At 47.1% G+C, this 19,978-nt stretch overlaps 1 protein-coding gene across 1 annotated transcript in view; it reads right to left on the bottom strand.

Moving 5' to 3' along the window:
* LOC8043729 (arylsulfatase B-like) overlaps positions 1–19,978 on the bottom strand; it is a 45,426-nt gene that overhangs the window by 8,831 nt on the left and 16,617 nt on the right. The window contains exons 3-5 of the mRNA XM_029983177.3: positions 16,611–16,723; positions 16,440–16,550; positions 798–923 (exon numbers count right to left, since the gene is read on the bottom strand). Coding sequence (XP_029839037.3) covers positions 798–923; positions 16,440–16,550; positions 16,611–16,723 — 350 coding nt within the window. The remainder of the gene's footprint in view (positions 1–797; positions 924–16,439; positions 16,551–16,610; positions 16,724–19,978) is intronic.

Here is a 19,978-nt window from a genome sequence, read left to right as displayed (position 1 = left end):
ACCCCTGCCCTGCATTTGGGCCGAGAATAAACGTTTGACGATGCCTAGTTCATTTTTATTGTTAAAAAAAGATACCTGTATTGTTTTTTCGAGCACACTGCACATATCCTGAATGTTCTAAAAAATTAAAAAAAAAACATGTTTTTTGGTTTGCGTAAATAAATTACGCATTGCAGAATGCTGAAACTCAGTGAGAGTGTCACACCAGCGGTGGCGCTAAAATTCCAGAGTTAAAGAACATGTTATCTGGATCAAAAAATACAAAAGACGAGATTTCCCGGACGTCCAACCGAAGCCTCATATTGTCTAAACAAATGGCTTGTGGTCGCGTGTAGCATTTATTTCAGTGGAAAAAGAAAACACTTTTAGCAAGGAACGAAAGAATCTTCTTTTGTTTGCTGTCGAGAGTTTGTTTTCTTCATATAAATTCCGTGTCTGTCCACAACGACCATTTCTGGCTTTGATAATATTAGGGTTATCTAGACGTCGGCTCGTAAAAACATTTTTCTGTCCCTTTTATTTTTTAATCCAATTAACGTCAAGTTCTTGAACATTCGCTTTTTATATCATCACCGCCAGAGTAACAGTCTCCCGGAGTTTGAGCTTTCTGCGATGCGTAAGTTTTTTTACGCTGCCCCCCCCCCCCCCCCCCCCCCCCCCCCCCCCCCCGATCAGGCTTTTTTTTCTTCATAAGCACACGGTAGTTCGATACGTATCCTTCATAGATAAAATTTAATTTACTCGATAGTATTGAAAAGCGGTATTTTTTGCGTTATAGTATATTTAAGTATGAGTACCTTTGCTTGATCGTGATCATTGATAAGAGCCAAGGCTTTTTTGGTGAATAGATCAGTCGAATAATGGTGCGACTGATTTCTCACTGGGGTCGTGCCATCCCAAAAGTCCAGACCGCTTGCGTTGGCCTGGTGAGGAATTGAGATATACACGATTAATAGGAAAGCATACGCTAACGATACATTCAAGACAAACACACTCAATAATAGACGTGTTCCGAAATTAAGTCTGGCAACCTGGATATCTGCCATCATCAGAGTGCATGATATATGTTGTTCTTTGGTGGCTGATGAAAGAAGGAATTGAAAACATGCCCCGATGTCACCGATGCGGATAACCTTTGGCAGCCTGGGACGTTAGACCACTATTTTTGTTTGTTCAATGTCAGCGTGAAGATACACATATATGCTTTTGTACGTCGTACATTTGAGGGTGTCATGTGAGTCCTTAAAATGTTCGCCTTCAGCACGCGCCAGAAAAGTCATAACATCAAGCAGGTGGACCAAGTATCGGCAGTGAACACGTTGAGTCAGCGTTTCTTTCAAACTTGTGTCTAATAAATAAGTTGGCGCACACTCGGCCCACAAGCCGCTTCATGTGGTGAATTTTGTAGAGTTTTACTCAGGTAGGTAAGAGTCTCGTAGGCGGTGGCAGGTTCTTGCCAACATCGAAACAGAAACGAATAGAAGAAGTATACGGCGAATATAATCATTTTCATACGTCTGTCGTTGACGTATGATCCGCCACTAGAATACGCAAGGTCGCATTAATTTATTCATTTTACTGCACATAATACATGGAGATATGTACACTAATCAGGGTACATAGCCAATCACTAGTCGTATATTCTTTTAAATAAATGCAATACGAATAGACAATTCAGTACATGCACAAAAGCTACAAAAAGAAAACAGGTTTTGTTTATAAAGGTTGATATACTATATCCTCACTATGTTATTTACGAACACAGTCCACGAGCATAATGATCTCCAACCGTTAATATAATCTGAAAGCACCCCCTGTGCACCTTCACAAAAATAGACGTCACACAACCCTAACACGCTAGACTCCATTTTATTTCGACGCCTATACAAGCATATATCCACTTTTCAAACATGCAACTACTTATCGAATACTTTTCCTCACTTTGAGTTTGCCGACGTAATAAAAAAAATATCTTATGGACGGTAACTTTACTGTGATAATCAAAAATTGAGACAGGAATCTCGTTCTATATTTTAACACTTGTGTGCTTTCAGCGCCCTTGGCCATAGTCATTGCGGGATATTGGTATTGAAACTTCACCATGCATTCATTCATTCATTCATTTCAGTCATTTGTTTATTTTCCATACTCATGAACAGCTTGACGCCTTGGTAATGATGCACAACAAAATGTTCACAGGTTAGTTACAAAAGTCTTAAAAGCTACGAAATCTGGGTTAAAAACATCAATATCTGCTCCCCCCCTGAGGGTATTGTAGAAGTGTTGAATACGGGTCACGGGACTGGTTTGAATGATGTGATTAACATGTAGCAAGGGTCAATATGGGAAGTAGAAAATATAGTCGAAGAAAAGGGAGCCTCGTTGCAAATTATTGTTAACTAATAGTGAGAACCGATATTTTCGTAGATTTCGGAAGGCATTATACTATAACAGGTAAACAAAGGTTCGGGTGGGGTACGAGGGGGCACGGAATTCATTCTCCTGAGGGCCCTCTTTCGTAACTTTATGACGGGTTCAATATAAGTTTTAAGAAAAACGCAATGACTCGACACAGTAAAAGGTGCGATTAAAAATAGTAAAATAGATAGTTCTTAATGTTTCCTTTTTAAAGTATCTCCGGGTTTTCGCTTAGACGAAGCATGAATATTAAAGTGTTTTTATTAACACGAAGAGTGTAATTGAGGTTTCCAATTAAATTTAAAATCTAATTCTACACCCAGATACGAGATTGTATTGACCAATTGAAGCTCATCACTACAAATACGTGAACGGCAAGAACGATCATCTATTTTTTTTGTGGAGAGATATAAAGAATATATTTATGTTTAGTAGATTTAAGAAGAGTCTATTAGATACAAACTATTTACTGATAGAGCTTAGTTTTCTGTTTAGGATGTTCTCCGCGCTTGCTTGGGATTTAAATGTAAATACTAGGACTGTGCCATCGGCGTACATGATGGAATAAGCTTTGTTTAAGCAATTTCATATGTCATTTACGTAAAGTGATAATAAAGTGGACCCCAGTACCGAATCCTGAGGAATCTCCATAAAGATTGGTCGTTGTTGAGAGGCATAATTTTGTATAACATAGGTTTGTTGGCGGTCGGCTATGAAACTTTTAAGAAACTCTAGTGATAAACCTGAAAATACATATCGCTCGAGCTCTGCTTAAAATGTCGCGGTCTACGCTGTCGAAGACTTTTTTTTTACTAAGAATACGACGATTCCTATATCATTATTTTTAAGAGCCTTATTGATAATTTAATACACAGAGAAATTTGCAGATACCGTATAGATCTCACTTTCTGGAAGACGTGTTGGCTAGCTGACATAATATTGATTTTATTAAAAGTGCCTAACGGGATTTGCAATTTTTTTTTTCATATAGCGTTTTAGTACAACTAAGTACGAAAATCAACCTATAATCCAGAGATTATTATGGTCGCCACTTTCGTAAATAGGGACTACTCTATAGTCAGTTACAGGTTAAGAAGGTAGCGGCAAATGCCCCCCAAAGGGAATCGGATATTCCTCCGCCACCTTTGCATCCAATAGCGTCCCACCGTTTCCGTGACGTCGCGGACAACGCACGAGGAGGGTCTTGCCTTTCTGTACATATTTGCTTTATCTTTCGACTTTGACTTAGCATTGTGGAAGCCACGAGAGGGAGATTAGAGTTCTCCCCCACCGACGGAAACAAATACGACTTTCGGGGATTAGCTTCCCCCCCGATGGATACAAAGGCTGCTTCAGGGGCTCGGTTCCCTCTCCGATGAATACAAAGGTCGCTTTCTTAAAAAGTGGGATCGGAGACAAGTGGGAATCCATTGAAGCGGAACCAGGAGCGTTTCCAGTGAACTCTTCTTTCGACTGCGGAGAGATTTGAAACGGGCGCATCACACTTGTGGGAGGAGCTTCTCCTACCTTCTTGACTTGTAACCGACTATAGCCACCTTTAAGGCGTTCGGGCATGTTGCCGACTGAATGCTATATCAAATAGCGAAGCCATTGTGGAGACCAGCATTTCGCCATTTTGTTGAATAAGCAACGCAGAAATACGGTCAATGCTAACAACTTTCCTAGAGTCAAGTAGCTTAGCGGTGGATAGAATTTCATGACTCGTTTTATTTATATACTCAAAAGTAAAATTGTTCCTTGAGGAAAGAACGAGATCATCTGTTAGTGACATGGTGGAAAGCAATTTGGTACCGACTGTGCAAAAATAATCGTTAAACAGATCACCTACGTGGGGTGTATTTGTTAAGTCACCCAACACCAGGAGTACCTTGTTATTTACAGCCGGCTCGATAATATAGTTTATTATATTCCACAGAGTATTTTAAGGTTATCGGCGCAGTTATTCATTAGATTAGTAGTTCCGTTTTTCTTCAGACGCATTAACGCTACGGCTTTATCCATATGTTTTCGAAACTGAGTGGATTACTATTCCTTCCGTATATAATTGCGATAGCCTCCTTTAGTTACTTCACCCGGTTTTCGCGTTACGGAGTCTGACCTCGCATGCGCCGCGCTTACGCAGGCGCCGCGCTTACGCAGGCGCCGCGCTTACGCAGGCGTCGCGCTTACGCAGGCGCCGCGCTTACGCAGGCGCCGCGCTAACGCAGGCGCCGCGCTTACGCAGGCGCCGCGCTTACGCAGGCGCCGCGCTTACGCAGGCGCCGCGCTAACGCAGGCGCCGCGCTTACGCAGGCGCCGCGCTTACACATGTGCCGCCCTTACGCAGGCGCCGCGCTTACGCAGGCGCCGCGCTTACGCATGCGCCGCGCTTACGCAGGCGCCGCGCTTACGCAGGCGCCGCGCTAACGCAGGCGCCGCGCTTACGCAGGCGCCGCGCTTACGCAGGCGCCGCGCTTACACATGTGCCGCGCTTACGCAGGCGCCGCGCTTACGCAGGCGCCGCGCTTACGCAGGCGCCGCGCTTACGCAGGCGCCGTGCTTACACATGTGCCGCGCTTACGCAGGCGCCGCGCTTACGCAGGCGCCGCGCTTACGCAGGCGCCGCGCTTACACATGTGCCGCGCTTACGCAGGCGCCGCGCTAACGCAGGCGCCGCGCTTACGCAGGCGCCGCGCTTACGCAGGCGCCGCGCTTACACATGTGCCGCGCTTACGCAGGCGCCGCGCTTACGCAGGCGCCGCGCTTACGCATGCGCCGCGCTTACGCAGGCGCCGCCCTAACGCAGGCGCCGCGCTTACGCAGGCGCCGCGCTTACGCAGGCGCCGCGCTTACGCAGGCGCCGCGCTTACGCAGGCGCCGCGTTTACGCAGGCGCCGCGCTAACGCAGGCGCCGCGCTTACGCAGGCGCCGCGCTTACACATGTGCCGCGCTTACGCAGGCGCCGCGCTTACGCAGGCGCCGCGCTTACGCAGGCGCCGCGCTTACGCAGGCGCCGCGCTTACGCAGGCGCCGCGCTTACGCAGGCGCCGTGCTTACGCAGGTGCCGCGCTTACGCAGGTGCCGCGCTTACGCAGGCGCCGCGCTTACGCAGGCGCCGCGCTTACGCAGGCGCCGCGCTTACGCAGGCGCCGCGCTAACGCAGGCGCCGCGCTAACGCAGGCGCCGCGCTTACGCAGCCGCCGCGCTTACGCAGGCGCCGCGCTTACGCAGGCGCCGCGCTTACGCAGGCGCCGCGCTTACGCAGGCGCCGCGCTTACACATGTGCCGCGCTTACGCAGGCGCCGCGCTTACGCAGGCGCCGCGCTAACGCAGGCGCCGCGCTTACGCAGGCACCGCGCTTACGCAGGCGCCGCGCTTACACATGTGCCGCGCTTACGCAGGCGCCGCGCTTACGCAGGCGCCGCGCTTACGCAGGCGCCGCGCTTACGCATGCGCCGCGCTTACGCAGGCGCCGCGCTTACGCAGGCGCCGCGCTAACGCAGGCGCCGCGCTTACGCAGGCGCCGCGCTTACACAGGCGCCACGCTTACGCAGGCGCCGCGCGTATGCGGAGCTGCAGTGCGCACTTCTTCCCATTCGCACCCTCTTTGAAGGACCTGAAGTCCTTTACGTCGTCCTCGACGTCGCTCTGGAAGTCGTCCTTGAGGTCATTCTGGAGGTCGTCCAAGACGTCGTCTTTGAGATCGCACTCGACGTCGGCATAAACGTCGTTCTTGAGGTCGTCCTAGAGGGCGTCCTAGACGTCCTCCACGTCATCCTAGGAAGCACATAAACTGGCGCCGCGCATGCACGGAGCGGCGGTACTGATAGAATCACATTTGCGACCGAGCTACGAAGCAATTATCGGTTTGATTTGAGCTAGTCGGTACATGGTCAGTGATGGTGGTGAAACAGCTTGAACAACAAACAAGTACACAGAGACAGGACCAGACACAGACACGAAGCTGCAATGGTGGTGGGGAAACTGCTGACATAAGATTAAACGTATTCATAGAGACGAAGCAATCACTCAATTTCGAAGTAGGGTGCTGTAGTCGCGCTGGTGACAATGACTGCGTCGTAAACCATTAATAAAAATTAAAGGAAGATTCATTGGTGGATCTTTAGGGGCTGCGTCAGCATGACCCTTGAGAAACGCCTCATGCGTCCCTCTTTGGGAAACGCTAACGCCTTCAGTTTTTCTGTTTTGGCTTTCTCTTTTGATTCGTTTATGTTCTTCTACACATTTTTTTTTACTTCGTTACGGGGTTTAGTGCCAGCGTGTTCCAAAGAGGGACGTGTGTGGCGGTTCCCCCGGGTCATGTAATGCATTCCCAAAGAATCCACAAATAAATATTTTTTGCCGTGTATTTCAATTAGCACTAGTACGTACTTCACACTCCATTTTGTAGCACAAACCAAGGCATACACGCTCTGCACACCTGCAACTTCAGACCCGCCCCAGCATCCGCGCGCTCATTGGCTTCCTCCCCGTGATGTCAGCTCCCTCTCGCCTTTTTCTTTCACTCTTTCCTCTCTACGCAGTGCACTTCCCTTTCGACTGTTCTGTCCACAGAAGGACGCCGTCAACTTTTCCCTGTCACGTGGGCACTAATGCTAACACGTTAGAGGGGCCCTGCCACTTAATACCTTACACATTTACACGAGACACCAGCTTACTGGCACTAGTGGGACCCAAGTATACTCGCACGCAACGCCACTTACCGAAAAACTCTTTAATGGACCTTTTTCCAAAAAGCTTCTGCGCATGCGTACACTCCCGCTGTCGCCATTTTCGCAGGACACCGGGCCGTGCCCTGCGAAAATGGCGACAGCAACATTGTCAGCATCTATCTTTGCGCGTGTTTAGTCTATTTTGACGCTTTCTTTTTTAGTATCAGTACTGTGGGGTTAAAAAATGATAGCCGTTTACAACTCCCTGTAACGCCGAATTAGAGCGCAGCTCTTAAGGAGGAGGAGGGAAGGATACTGAGGTTCACGTGTTATCGGGGGGAGGGTGGTCACGTGACCTTGGAGGGGTCACATGACCCCCTCGCCAAGGTCACGTGGGGGTCACGTGACCTGAGGGTGTCACGTGACCACGGGGGTCACGTGACCTCGGGGGGTCACCTGACCTCAAGAGAAATTTTTCCGCTAGATTTAGCGGGGAAAATTTTCCGCTAGATTTAGCGGGGAAATTTTTCCGCTAGATTTAGCGGGGAAATGTTTCCGCTAGATTTAGCGGGGAAAATTTTCCGCTAAATTTAGCGGGGAATTTTTTCCGCTAGATTTAGCAGGCAAATTATTCCGCTAGATTTAACGAGGAAATTTTTCCGCTAGAGTTAGCGGGGAAATTATTCCGCTAGGTTTAGCGGGGAAATTATTCCGCTAGATTTAGCGGGGAAAGTTTCCCGCTAGATTTAGAGGGGAAATTATTCCGCTAGATTTAGCGGAGAAATTTTTCCACTAGATTGAGTGGGGACGTTTTTCCGCTAGATTTAGCGGGAAAATTTTTCCGCTTGATTTAGCGGGGAAATTTTTCCGCTAGATTTAGTGGGGAAATTTTTCCGCTAGATTTGGCGGGGAAATTTTTCCGCTAGATTTAGCAGGGAAATTTTTCTGCTAGATTTAGCGGGAAAATGTTTCCGCTAGATTTAGTGGGGAAATTTTTCTGCTAGATTTAGCGGTGAAATTTTTCCGCTAGATTTAGCGGGGATATTTTTCCGCTAAATTTAGCGGGGAAATTTTTCCGCTAGATTTAGCGGGGAAATTTACCCATAATGCACCGCGCGGTTACGCCGACGGCGACGGCGACGGCGACGCCGACGCCGCTCAAGCCGGAAACGGGCGCCTAAGAGCTGCGCTCTAAAAGCACTGAAAACCGATACAACGGCACGATGTCAATGTGTTTTGACGGGCGGAGGCATGTTAGGCAGCTCTTCTGTTGTAGTTCGCCGACAGCTCCCCAGAAGGCGCTCGTTACTCGAAAAAAGTCCATTGCAGTTTAAATTAAAGGACAAAAGCGAGCGTTTTCTTTCTATCTCTCCTTCACAAAACTTGATTACGTATAGCAAGGGTGGTCGCACTATCCCACAGTGACGATATTTAAAGGCGGCTCATAGATTGGACCCGAACAATCCTTGAGCACTCGATTTGGGCTCGTGGTAATCGATAGCTCGATAGGCATTCGGCTAGTGGCTCGTGTACAATCGCTGTAGTGTCGACAGCAGCCGAACCATAACAGTGGTTGAAACTCAGCGCGGGTCCTGAGCTTTGCCGACCACAGCTCGTGGCTGATCAATAACGGCGGTAAATAATCGGCGCCATATCACATGGCCGCTTGTTCTGGCTGCAAGTTGAGGTGTAAACGCTACTCGTTTTTCTTATAATTTTTTTTTCGACTTCTATTTTGTATGGTGTAAAACGAACGTGTGTTTTATAGTTGATTAACGTCAGGGGTTAGTTCTATACGGTATTTGCGCAAAGGATAAAAATCGTTGCATCGCCCCTTTATTAAAGTATTTACTCAAAATGTGCCCTGCCGTATTCACAGTGACCTGCGTCGTAACCCTCCTGACGAATGCTGTCGCAATTCATGGACAACCAACAATAGTGTTTCTGTAGCCAAAGTTTCCGTGGTTTCGGTTTGCAAATAATTTTGTTTCTTTATTGCACTCAATATAGTAGGTGTCATCCAAGGACAAATCGGCATGGTACAGTAAGATATTTTCCTTGCACTCTGTAATAATGTTTTAATGATCTGACTGAAATGACGCCAATGCTCGCTAACATCCAAGTTATCAAACTCTGTGAAATTTACTTTTCAAAGCAGACGTGAGAATAGTTCAAAGTCGAACCGTCTCAAAGAGTCTAAATTTGGCTTATTACCAGGGACGTTCTTGTCAACAGCATATAAGATGCAATAGAATTTAAAGTTGTGCTAGTAGGTGCATATTGTTAAAGGGAGAAAACAGCGGTTTGTTTGTGACTTTCGCCTACTTGTCTTTGTATCATTGTTCGTTCCTTTCTTCTGTTACCAATAAAAATGACACAGGAAAGTGGTCGGCAAGGGTTGAATTATACACACCATTGAAGCTACGCGCAGGTTCGAAGTGGCATATTTTAAAATCTAGGCAAGGTGAAGTTGAATTTGTAACAGGTATTGGAGCATGCATGTGGTTTTGGAACCGGGATGAATGTTGCAGATTTTTGTATTTCCTACCTAGGGTGTCAATAATAATATCTCCCGTGATAACGACCCTTATGAAATTCTTAGTTACGATTGTCAAGACAGTTTCAAGATTACTTACAAACCCAGTGCGATCAGCCTGTTGTGGCCGATAACCAATACAACAAGGACATCATCTAGTTCTCCAAACCTTTAATCAGAATTTACATTGTGATGGGAACTGAAACCGAACAACGCCGCTCGCGCACTCAGCTCCCGAAGAGTGTTGGTTTTCGTTCTCGGACACTGGCGAGTGCTGAGGAGAACTACTCCCAACTGGAACGAGAAGCCTTGGCATTGGTGTTCGCTGTCACAAAGTTTAAGGACTACTTATTGGGTAGGGAGTACACTCTGGTTACGGATCACAAGCCCTTGGTAGGTCTCTTTCATCATGACAAGGCCGTGCCGACGATGGCTGCGGCTAGAATTCAACGGTGGGTGGATTCAGCTATCGCATCAAGTACCGGCCAGGGACAAGTAACGCCAATGCCGATGCCATGAGTAGACTTCCCCTTCTAGCGGATCCGCAGGAACTACAAGAGAAGGATCTTCCTGAAATAATTGCTTCCTTGGAGGAGCTGGGCAACGGCTTGGTGTCAGCGAAACAGATGGCACAGATGACCGCGGAAGACAAGACGTTGCGTAGCGTCATCAGTTATAACCAGCGCAGATGGACGCGGAAGCTATTGATAGAGCAAGAGGGGCTTCGACCTTTCTGGAGCAGGAAAGACGAGCTATCGGTGCATCACAGCTTGCTGTACTGGGGAAACCGAGTCGTCGTTCCAAAAAAGGCTCGCGAAGCTGTCCTCAAGCTCCTCCACGAGACCCACCAAGGTGCGTCGGCCATGAAGGCGGTTACTCGCTCAAAGTTCTGGTGGACCTCATTGGACTCGGCTATCGTAGACCTCACCCAGAGATGTGAGACATGTATTCAAGCGGCTTTATGCCAGCAGCACAGAAACCTGTCGACTGGCCGGTGGCCGGTGAACCCTGGTTGAGGTTACACTTGGATTATGCCTGGCCCGTCGACGGAAAGATGATCCTGATTGTCATCGACATATACTCGAAGTGGATTGAAGCTACAGCTACCAATCATGCAACGTCAGATTCCACAATCCGACAACTTCGGGAGCTGTTCAGCCGTTTTGGAATCCCACGGACTGTCGTCACGGATAATGGTACAACATTTACAAGTGAAGAGTTCTCTCAGTTCCCGAAGAGGAACCACGTGGAGCACTACCGCACGGCCCCCTATCATCCACAATCGAACGGCCTCGCCGAACGAGCCGTACGTACGGTTAAGGATGCCTTGAAGAAGACAACCGGGTTCACACCGGACGTCAAGTTGTGCCGACTGCTTCTCAATTATCGGCGCACGCATGTGGCTTCGGGCAAGTTTCCATCCCACTCTCTAAAAAAAGGGTATCACCTTACACCGTTTTGTCCCGTATAATACACCCCAAAACTTCATTTCGACGTACAGCGCCTTATAGTCGAACAGACGGCACCAAATTTTACCAAGGGCTTGATAACGGTGCGATCTAACTTAATAAATTGCTAAAGTACGTATCAAAGACCAAAGAAAGAAAACACGGAGCTTTTTCAGTACGGCCAAGAAAACTCCGATAATCTTTTTTGTAGTGAATAGTACGTACATCAGCTATCTTAATAAGTTGTACCACACGGCTATCAAGCCCCTCGTAAACTTTGGGGCCGCCTGTTCGATTATGGGGCGCTGTACATCGAAATGAAGTTTTGGGGTGTATTATATGGGACAAGGGGTATAATAACACACCTTTTTTTCTGAGAGTGTACTTTTGGGACACCAGATCCGGTCACGTTTGGGCACGTGCTTTCCGGACAAGAGGTCAGAGCTGACTGCACAGGGCGGGAGTCAGCCCACTCCGCCATTTTTTAAACCGGGCAGAAAGATGTTCTTCCCAAACTTCAGTAAGTGCCCAAAGTGGCTGCCGGGAATCGTCAAGAGCGCGGAAGGCTCACGCATGGTGACGATACAAGCCAATTCGGACCTGGTGCGTCGCCATCTTGACCAAGTTCGCCAGCGGCGCACAGAAGACCCACTTGGGTTTACCGAATGGACTAACCCAGAGGCGCCACTCACACCTACAACATCAGAGGGCAAGGTTCCCTGCGACGGAGCTCTAGCTGAAGGAGGGCTGGACCCATTGCCAAGCCACAATCCCACTGATTCAAGCCCCGCAAACCCAAGTCCATATAAAAGTTCCTCAACAAACCAGAACCAGCCCCTCTCAACTCCTGTGCCACTTCCACGGCGCTCGACTCGAGATAGGAAACAGGTTCAGCCCTTCCAGTCTTCTTTTTAAGGGGGAAGATATGATGGGAACTGAAACCAGACGACGACGACAACGCACACTCTTCGGGAGCCGAGTGCGCGAGCGGCGTTGTTCGGGATCCGCCATCATGAAGTAAAAACGTTTATTGTCCCGGCTCTTCAGTTCTTAGTAGAACATATCGCCACACCGGCGATTCGGTAGTACTTTACTACACATTGATTGCCGAAGTTAACTGGGAGCAGTCTTCGTAGGTAATTGAGCCCCGAATGTACAAACCAACGCCGCCTCCTCATGCTCTTGCAACTCGGGGTCGCGATAATAATGTGTAATTAGAGGTGTAATATTCGCAGGTATTAGCCAAGTTTCAGATACAGCTATAACATTATAGGAACGATGGTGTTCAGCCAAGAACGAACAGAGAATATAGAAGTTTTTTGTTGATATGCTTCCAATATTGCAGTGAACTATTCATATTTGGTTATTTTGTGAGTAAAAGCTATTGTCAAGGCTAGCGGTCAAAATTAGAAGAGTCTGGACAATATGGTAAAGAACAGCTTCGGTGACTATGCGAACAACCGCCGAGTTATCTGCTTTACGCTTCAAGATTTTTCCGTCTAAATCTGAAAGATGCAACATGAGGCCTAGCGATAAACCCCAAGTTTCTTGCCTGTGGACAGCATCGGGTGAAAAGCAAAGGAAACTAGACGAAACATACATTACTTCGAGGAATGAATTCCAGTTGTAAATGCGACCGTAGGACGGGCAACCAAAGTTCTTGGTGGAAAACATGCCCATAGCCGAAGGTCATACTAGGAAAGATAAGGTTACAGTTCTGTGGTACACTGGTTGCAACACCGTAATCGTGAGAGAGAGCTTAGCTTCCGTCGGAAGCCACACTGAAAACTCGAGCCCTATATATTTGTTAAACCAGTTCGTAAAATATTTAACAGAGGTAGAGATACTTCTTACGCCATTTTTCACATGAAATATTCTTGCGAAGAGCATTGAAAAATCACTGTATAACCTGGTGCTGGGCAACATTCCGCAGGTGAGAGAAGCTAACAACCAAGACTCAGCCCGGGAATGCGGTCTACAAAACAATTGACATGCCACCGTCGACGAACTGGGACATTTGTCACCAGGTCATTAAACAAGAGGTCGTCAATTTGGACATCACTGAGTCATCGAGAAAGTACTCGAGAAATCAAGGTCTTGGCACAATTAAACCTTTTGCAAGTCTTGCCGGACTAGGGGAAGTGAAGAGGAACAAGGATAAGAACAAAGAACAACCGCCACTAAACGTGCGATAGGTTCCGATTCTTGAGACCACAGGCGAGGAGCTTTCAAGGGAGCAACGAATGACGCATCCCCGAAGAAGTGCTTCGACAGCGTTGGGAAGGTCGCGAAGAAGCAAAATGTCATACACGATACTACGAAATGACAATTAGGTAAGACATGCTTTTTTCGAAGCAGCACATTTGCAACAGGAAGAAACATCGAGCAGTCTCTGCTCCCAAAGAGATACAGGTCAACCGTACTGGCAGTGGCACACAATGGCATTATTTCTGGATACCAAAGTGTGAAGAACACGCTGTCATTGGTTAAAGAAGAGTTCTTCTGGCCAGGAATTCCAAATGACATCAAGATGTATGCTCGCTCGTCCGACATCTGCCAACGTACAGTACCAAAAGGCAGAGTTGGCAAAGCACCTCTTGGAAGAATAACTACAATCGAGAAACCATTTAAGAGGGTGGCGGTCAAAAACATCGGGCCAATTAAACCAATGGCAAGTTCGAGCAACCGATATAATTTGACAATGGTGGACATTGGTGGAAGTTGGGACGGAGCAAGTGGCAGAAGCGCTAGCATATATATTTGCCAGATGCGGAATTCCATCTGAGGTAGTGAGCGATCGAGGTTGCTGCTTCACCTCTGATTTCATGAAGGAGGTGAGCAGACGTCTTTCTGTGAAGCGTCTATTAACAACCACTTACCACCCGATGGCAAATGGATTAGTGAAGATATTTTACGGGACCATCAAACAGATGATGAAACGAATGTGTCGGGAGAAGCCTAAGGGCTGGGATAGGTACCTACAGGCACTGCTGTTCGCCTAGAAGAGAGGTCCCGCAAGCAAGCCTGAAGTTCTCACCCTATGAGTTGCGCTATGGGCGAAAAGTACGTGGACCTTTGGCTATCCTCAAGAAAACCTGGTCCGACGAATCACGTAAAGAGGACCTCAGGACAACCCACACCTACGTGTTAGAGCTAAGAAATAAACTAGAAAGAACATGCGAGTTGGGGGCTCACCACTGGTTGGAAGAAGCCCAGGGCAAGTACAAGAAAAACTAAGACCAAAAAAAGCGTAAATTGTGGACTGACATCTGGAGACTTGGTTCTCATTCTGCTTCCAAGCGATCACAATAAGCTGATTATGCAATGGAAGGGCAGGGGTCCTTTGAAGTCTCAAACAGGAAGAGTGAAGTCGGCTACGAGCATGACGTTGGAGGTAGAAAGAAGGTATTCCATATGAATATGCAAAACAATATGAAGGAAGACAAGAGTACGAGATGCATCGGCTCAGCTGCAGTACAGCGATACAAGCCTTCAGCGAGAAGACTCTTCCCGAAAGAGACACTACAGAAGAGTCTCTGCAAGAGGTCATCGTCAGCGACGACCTAGATGACGAGAAGAAGGCCGAAGTGTGGAGGTTGATTGAGTAGTACCAGCCTGGTATTTTCACATCGGCCCTATCGGACAAACTTGGTTACGCCTGACCTGAAGCTGACTACCGAAGAACCAGTCCGTGTGAGGCAGTACGCGTTGCTTTTTGCGGTCCAAGATGTTGTAGAAAAGACGATTGCTGAAATCTTTCAAGTGGAGATCATCGAGCGGTGCACACCACCCTACAACGCATCGGTCGTAATCGTTAAAAACAAAGACGAGTCTAACAGGTTTTGTGTTGATTACCGAAGATTGAATGACCTGTTGGACTTGAACGCAAAGCCAATCCCAAGGATCGACGTCACCCTTGCTAACGTGGAGCGAAAAAGGTTATTTTAAAAGTTAGACTTATCGAAAGGATATTGGCAAATTCGTTGGAGGTGTCATCCAAGGAGAAGACGGCGTTCTCATCGGGGAGCGGACATTACCAATTGAAGATTATGCCATTTGAACGGAAAACCACCTCAGCTATCTTCAAAATGCTAATGAGAAGGCTGCTAATTAAAACCCCTGACGCTTAAGGTCTATGTGAGCATGCTCAAGGCCTGCGTGAAGGACACAAGGAAACTTTGACAAAAGGAAACATTGTTTCTCTCTCTCCCTCGCCCCTCCCCCTCCCGGGGAGGGGGGGGGGGTGGCGGGGGGCGAGCGAGATTTTAACGTGAAATTGTCTTTGACTAGTAGCATCGGATATCGTGAGGCCGCATGTGGTTAAGCCGTGGCCTGTGGGGCTGTGACGTCACATAATGTAACGTGCACATTGTTGCCCTATGGGGCCACACAAACCTGCACACTAATTCAGCCTCTTCGCTAAATTTGGCGGGGATGTTGAATTGTTGTATAGGTCTGGGATAATTCAACGCGCGCATTGTTGCCTTATGGGGTGTCACAAACCTACACACCAATTTTGTTTCTTCGCTAAATTTAGCGGGGAAGTTGAATTGGCGTCACGTGGCGTTAATTTTTCCACACAATTTAGCGGCAAATTTAACGTCCTTGACTTACGCATCAATTTAGTTTACCCCCTAATTTAAGCGGGGAAACTGACCTCATGGCACCTATACGGCGATTCAGTTTCTCGTCTAAATTTAGCGGGAAAAGTAACGTCACGTGACCTACGTACCAATTCAGTTTCCCCAATAAATTTAGCAGGCAAATTGACGTCATGTGACCTGTAGTCGCGTGATACTAGTTTTCCTGCAATTGGCCATACAGTTCTTTTTTTTTTTAATTCCGAGTTGCCTGATTTCATTCTCCTCACACGACCTTTCTGATTGCAAGAGAGATGAAAATGTATATGCACCTGAAAACTGTCGAACTCCAGTACTTGGTGGCGATGTTGCTTGAACGTCCTAATTTTCGAGGTAATTTTCTCACTTTTCTTAGAATATCGAGGCTGTGAATCAGGAAGCGCAAATGACTAAGAGGAGAAAAAGGGGACAGGACAGAGCGCTTACTTACAACTATCAATTTAATAGCGCATGTAGAGAAACACAAGGTGGAAGTGAAAAAGAAGAAGTCCCCACCTTCTCTTGGTCATTTGCGCTTGTTAATTCACAGTCTAGATGTTCAATCGACCAGCCCCGCAATCGATATTGGTAATTTCGTGGAATACCAAAATATTTCAGGCTGCGTAGCAGGAGGGTGGGTGCAAGACGCTAAATAACCCAGGGCCTCTCTATTTTTTCATCTGGCCCTGTATAGCGCGCATAGTATCATAACCAACTACGCCATCGTTCTGAAGCACGTGCTTACAAAGAGTATCGTGTGGTCATAGTAGTCTTCTCCACCGTTGAGGAAGCCATAGAACGAATCGAAACCTCTTCGGGTCGGCGTGTAGCTTTCTTTGTAGTAACCCAAATTCCACTGAAAGCAAATAAGGAATGATTAGGAGAAGAGCAAGGGGTGGCGTTGGAACGCCCTTACCTTTCCGATCATGTGTGTGGTGTATCCCAGGTTCTTCAGGTGCTCAGGCATGATGGTTACGTTTAACGGCAACCCATGCGGCTCCGCCGGTAATTGGACGTAATGTTGTAAACCTGATAGAGACAAATGGACGCGCCAATGTGAAAATTATTCTCGAAGGTGAAAACACCGCAGCTTTAGAGAGGGTTGGGTGACGACGACTGCACCGACTACGTTGGAAATACATGGCGTTTATAAAACGGGCTTTTAACGATTTTGTGCCCGCAACTGGGATGTAGCCTCAATGAATTCATTGGGGCAGGTGACGGCCATCATACGCGTGACGGTCGTCCCGTGCACCATGGCGAAAAAGCGACATAATTTCCCGTGACACCCTGGCGTCCCATGACATTAGTACGTCAAGTAACATCGCGCCGTCACATGATACCGTGATGTCACATGACGAAGTGATGTCAAGCAAGCCTGTGAAGTCACGTAGATCTCAAGTGGCCACGTCCTTTCCTGATGGCCGCGTGACGTCACGTGATACAGTGACGTGACATGACAACATAATGTCACGCGACCACGTGCTTTTCTAATTGTCACGTGACGTAAGGTCATGTGAGGCCATGACGTTACGGAGGAGCTATAAGTGGTATACATTTAGGGCGCCATTGGAGTCTACCAAGGAGACCGGACGTTTTTAGATGGGAAGTGTGGTCATTCTCCGGGCCAGGAATACAAAGGATCTGGTTACGACTGGGGTATGCTTCCCACAAACCGCCGAAAACCTGCTCTAGCGGGCGAAACACTAGCCCAAACATTTCGGTGCCTTTGTATTCGGGAAGACGTTTCAAGTCAAATGTGACTCAGGATTTGAAATGGTGGGCTTCATACTATAAGGCCTGTATACGTGTCAGTCTGTTGTTGTTTTTCTGGTCGCTTTTTCAGACACATTATAGTGTAACACCCGACCCTGACATCACGAAGCTGCGGTGGCGTTGTATCCAATAGAGCGCATGCGCCATATTGACAACACATCACGTCGCATCACGTAAATCACAACACATCACGTCACATTGCGTAAATCACATCACATCAATTCACATCACGTAAACCTGCTTTCGGCGGACGCGTAGTGGCCACATCTGGTCTGGGCAAACGCTGACTCGTTTGTTAACAGCGTGTCAGTGTAGAGGATGACACCGGAAAACACATAATAGAGAGTTTTAGTGAGTCGTATTAACGCGACCGGTTCGTCCCCGATTGAGTGGCCGACGTCACTGCACATGCGCGCGTGAGTCTTTCGGGACTTCTGAGACAATTGAGATTTAATGAATCGGTTTAAGGCGATCAATTCGTATCCGAACGAGCTTTGGAAGGATTCAGCAAAATTGTTATGATTTCCTACCGACTAGCGTGAACGAGGAAGACTCAAAGCCTTTAAACCAGGCAGATGGAGCAGGATAAGCTCGAGCGAGCGGTGCAAGGCGATTCAAAAAGGCCGCTGTAGTTTCGTCTTTACGAGAAAGGATCGCCTGCCAGAAATTCTTCGACGTCTCGGCAGTTTACCAACTTCCAAAAACTGAGTCTGGATGTCGTGGCTGACAGGACAGCGGTTTAGACACCTTGCGTTCCGCTTAACTTATCTATTTCAGAACTACCCCGGCCACCACACTTACAATGCAACACGACTGCTCATGCAAATAACCCTATCGAACTCGCAAGTCCATATTTTATCCTACTCACACCCAGGCATTGGCATATGGTTCTCGAAGTGGATGTTTGGTTGTGTCTACGGCTGATTTCAGAGCTCTTGAAGAGGAGCACCTTATGTTAGTTTTAGTTCGTACACGATGGCTACCACCAGTAGTCTCTTGAATACCCGAAGCAAGCCTACAACAACAACGACAAACTATAAGTAGTGACCTTAAAACAATATTTTTTCAGTCCTTTGCATTCCTTGAAATACACCGACTACAGTCTCTGTCCAGCGATGGCGGACTCAATGCCCCACTAATCTGAGGTGTCCAAACAAACGATAAGATGCCGAACCTTTTCCATGTTTATGGACTATACAGCATGCGCAGTGGTGTCGGGGAGTCATTCGTAGGTTCACTTTTCCCCCAAAACAAAACCACAGCTGCTTATTTGAACAACCTCGGGGTGGGAATTGCAGTGCCTCTCCAAGCTTCTGGTTCATCCGTCATGTTGAAAAGATTTGAGTCTCTTCGTTCACGCTAGTTGTGCCAAAAATCGTTAAAATTAGGTCGAACTGTTCTAGAGTTTCCGCGAAATATCGGCGTGCAGGGGTGCCACACTTAACATGATAGCACAGATAATCGCGTAAAAATTGTCTAAGAAGGGTGTAAGTTCGAAAACACAACCTTCTTACACCATTTTACCACGATTTGTGAATATTCGAGGGTGTAAGAAGGGTGTGTTGATAATTTACACCTCTGAACGCTTTTGTACGCCCGACTTGTAGTTATGGTGTCTGAAACCGTGTAAAAAGGGTGTATGGGCGAATTTTACTCCTTTCATTCATACGGTGTGAAAGGGGCGTAATGGTGACGCAGTCGAATACACTCATGATTTTATGGCCGTTCACGCTAATCGCTTCGATCAAACTTTTTGCTGATGTGCGACGGTACAAACCTCGAGTGTGATCAATTCCCACACGAAGTGTCGTATGATTAGAAAGTGCTAGAGACTATATTCGGAAACTCTAATCAAACTTTCCGTCCGACACGAGCCGAAAGTTGCGTGTCGCGCGTGCGTCAATTTTATCAGTTAATCTTTTAATTTTAAAAAATATCTGCGCTCGCAAAAGATTAACGAAGACGTGGAAATATACAGCCCAGGCAGCACACAGAATTGTGCCGATATTGACATCAAATCAGAAAGGCAGTGCCGATACATTTTCGATCTAGCCAATATCTGTGAAGTATCGGGTTGGTCGCGCCGTCGCCATCTTGAAAGTAGGTCGCGCCCTAACATACCGTACCCTCCACCGTTTTGGGCTGAGTGTCGAGAGTGTCCTATGTGAATTGGCTACACCGGCGAGGTATTTCCATTTCCTGACAGCCTCAAAACAAACGTTGAAAATAAAAAAAAAAATTAAGCAAAACGGAATCAGCTTATTTTTAAGAGGGGGCGCACCTCAGAGCCCCATAGAGAATACATGAGGTTTTTCACCAATGTAAACAAATTCTGACATAATAACGGCTGCGCGGATCTTCTTGAAAATTTCGGCTTTAAAGACATTGAGTCATTATTGAGACACTAAGCGCAACAAATGTTTCATCATAAATTTAATTATATTCTTTAAAAAATCATGAAAATGGTCAAAATCGGCTAATTCGGCACTCTTGCGTTCGGAGCGAATT

This window comes from Ixodes scapularis, unplaced genomic scaffold, assembly GCF_016920785.2.
Source record: "Ixodes scapularis isolate PalLabHiFi unplaced genomic scaffold, ASM1692078v2 PGA_scaffold6__148_contigs__length_123643588, whole genome shotgun sequence".
Lineage (NCBI taxonomy): Eukaryota > Metazoa > Arthropoda > Arachnida > Ixodida > Ixodidae > Ixodes > Ixodes scapularis.
This window is presented reverse-complemented; position numbering and strand designations above follow the sequence as displayed.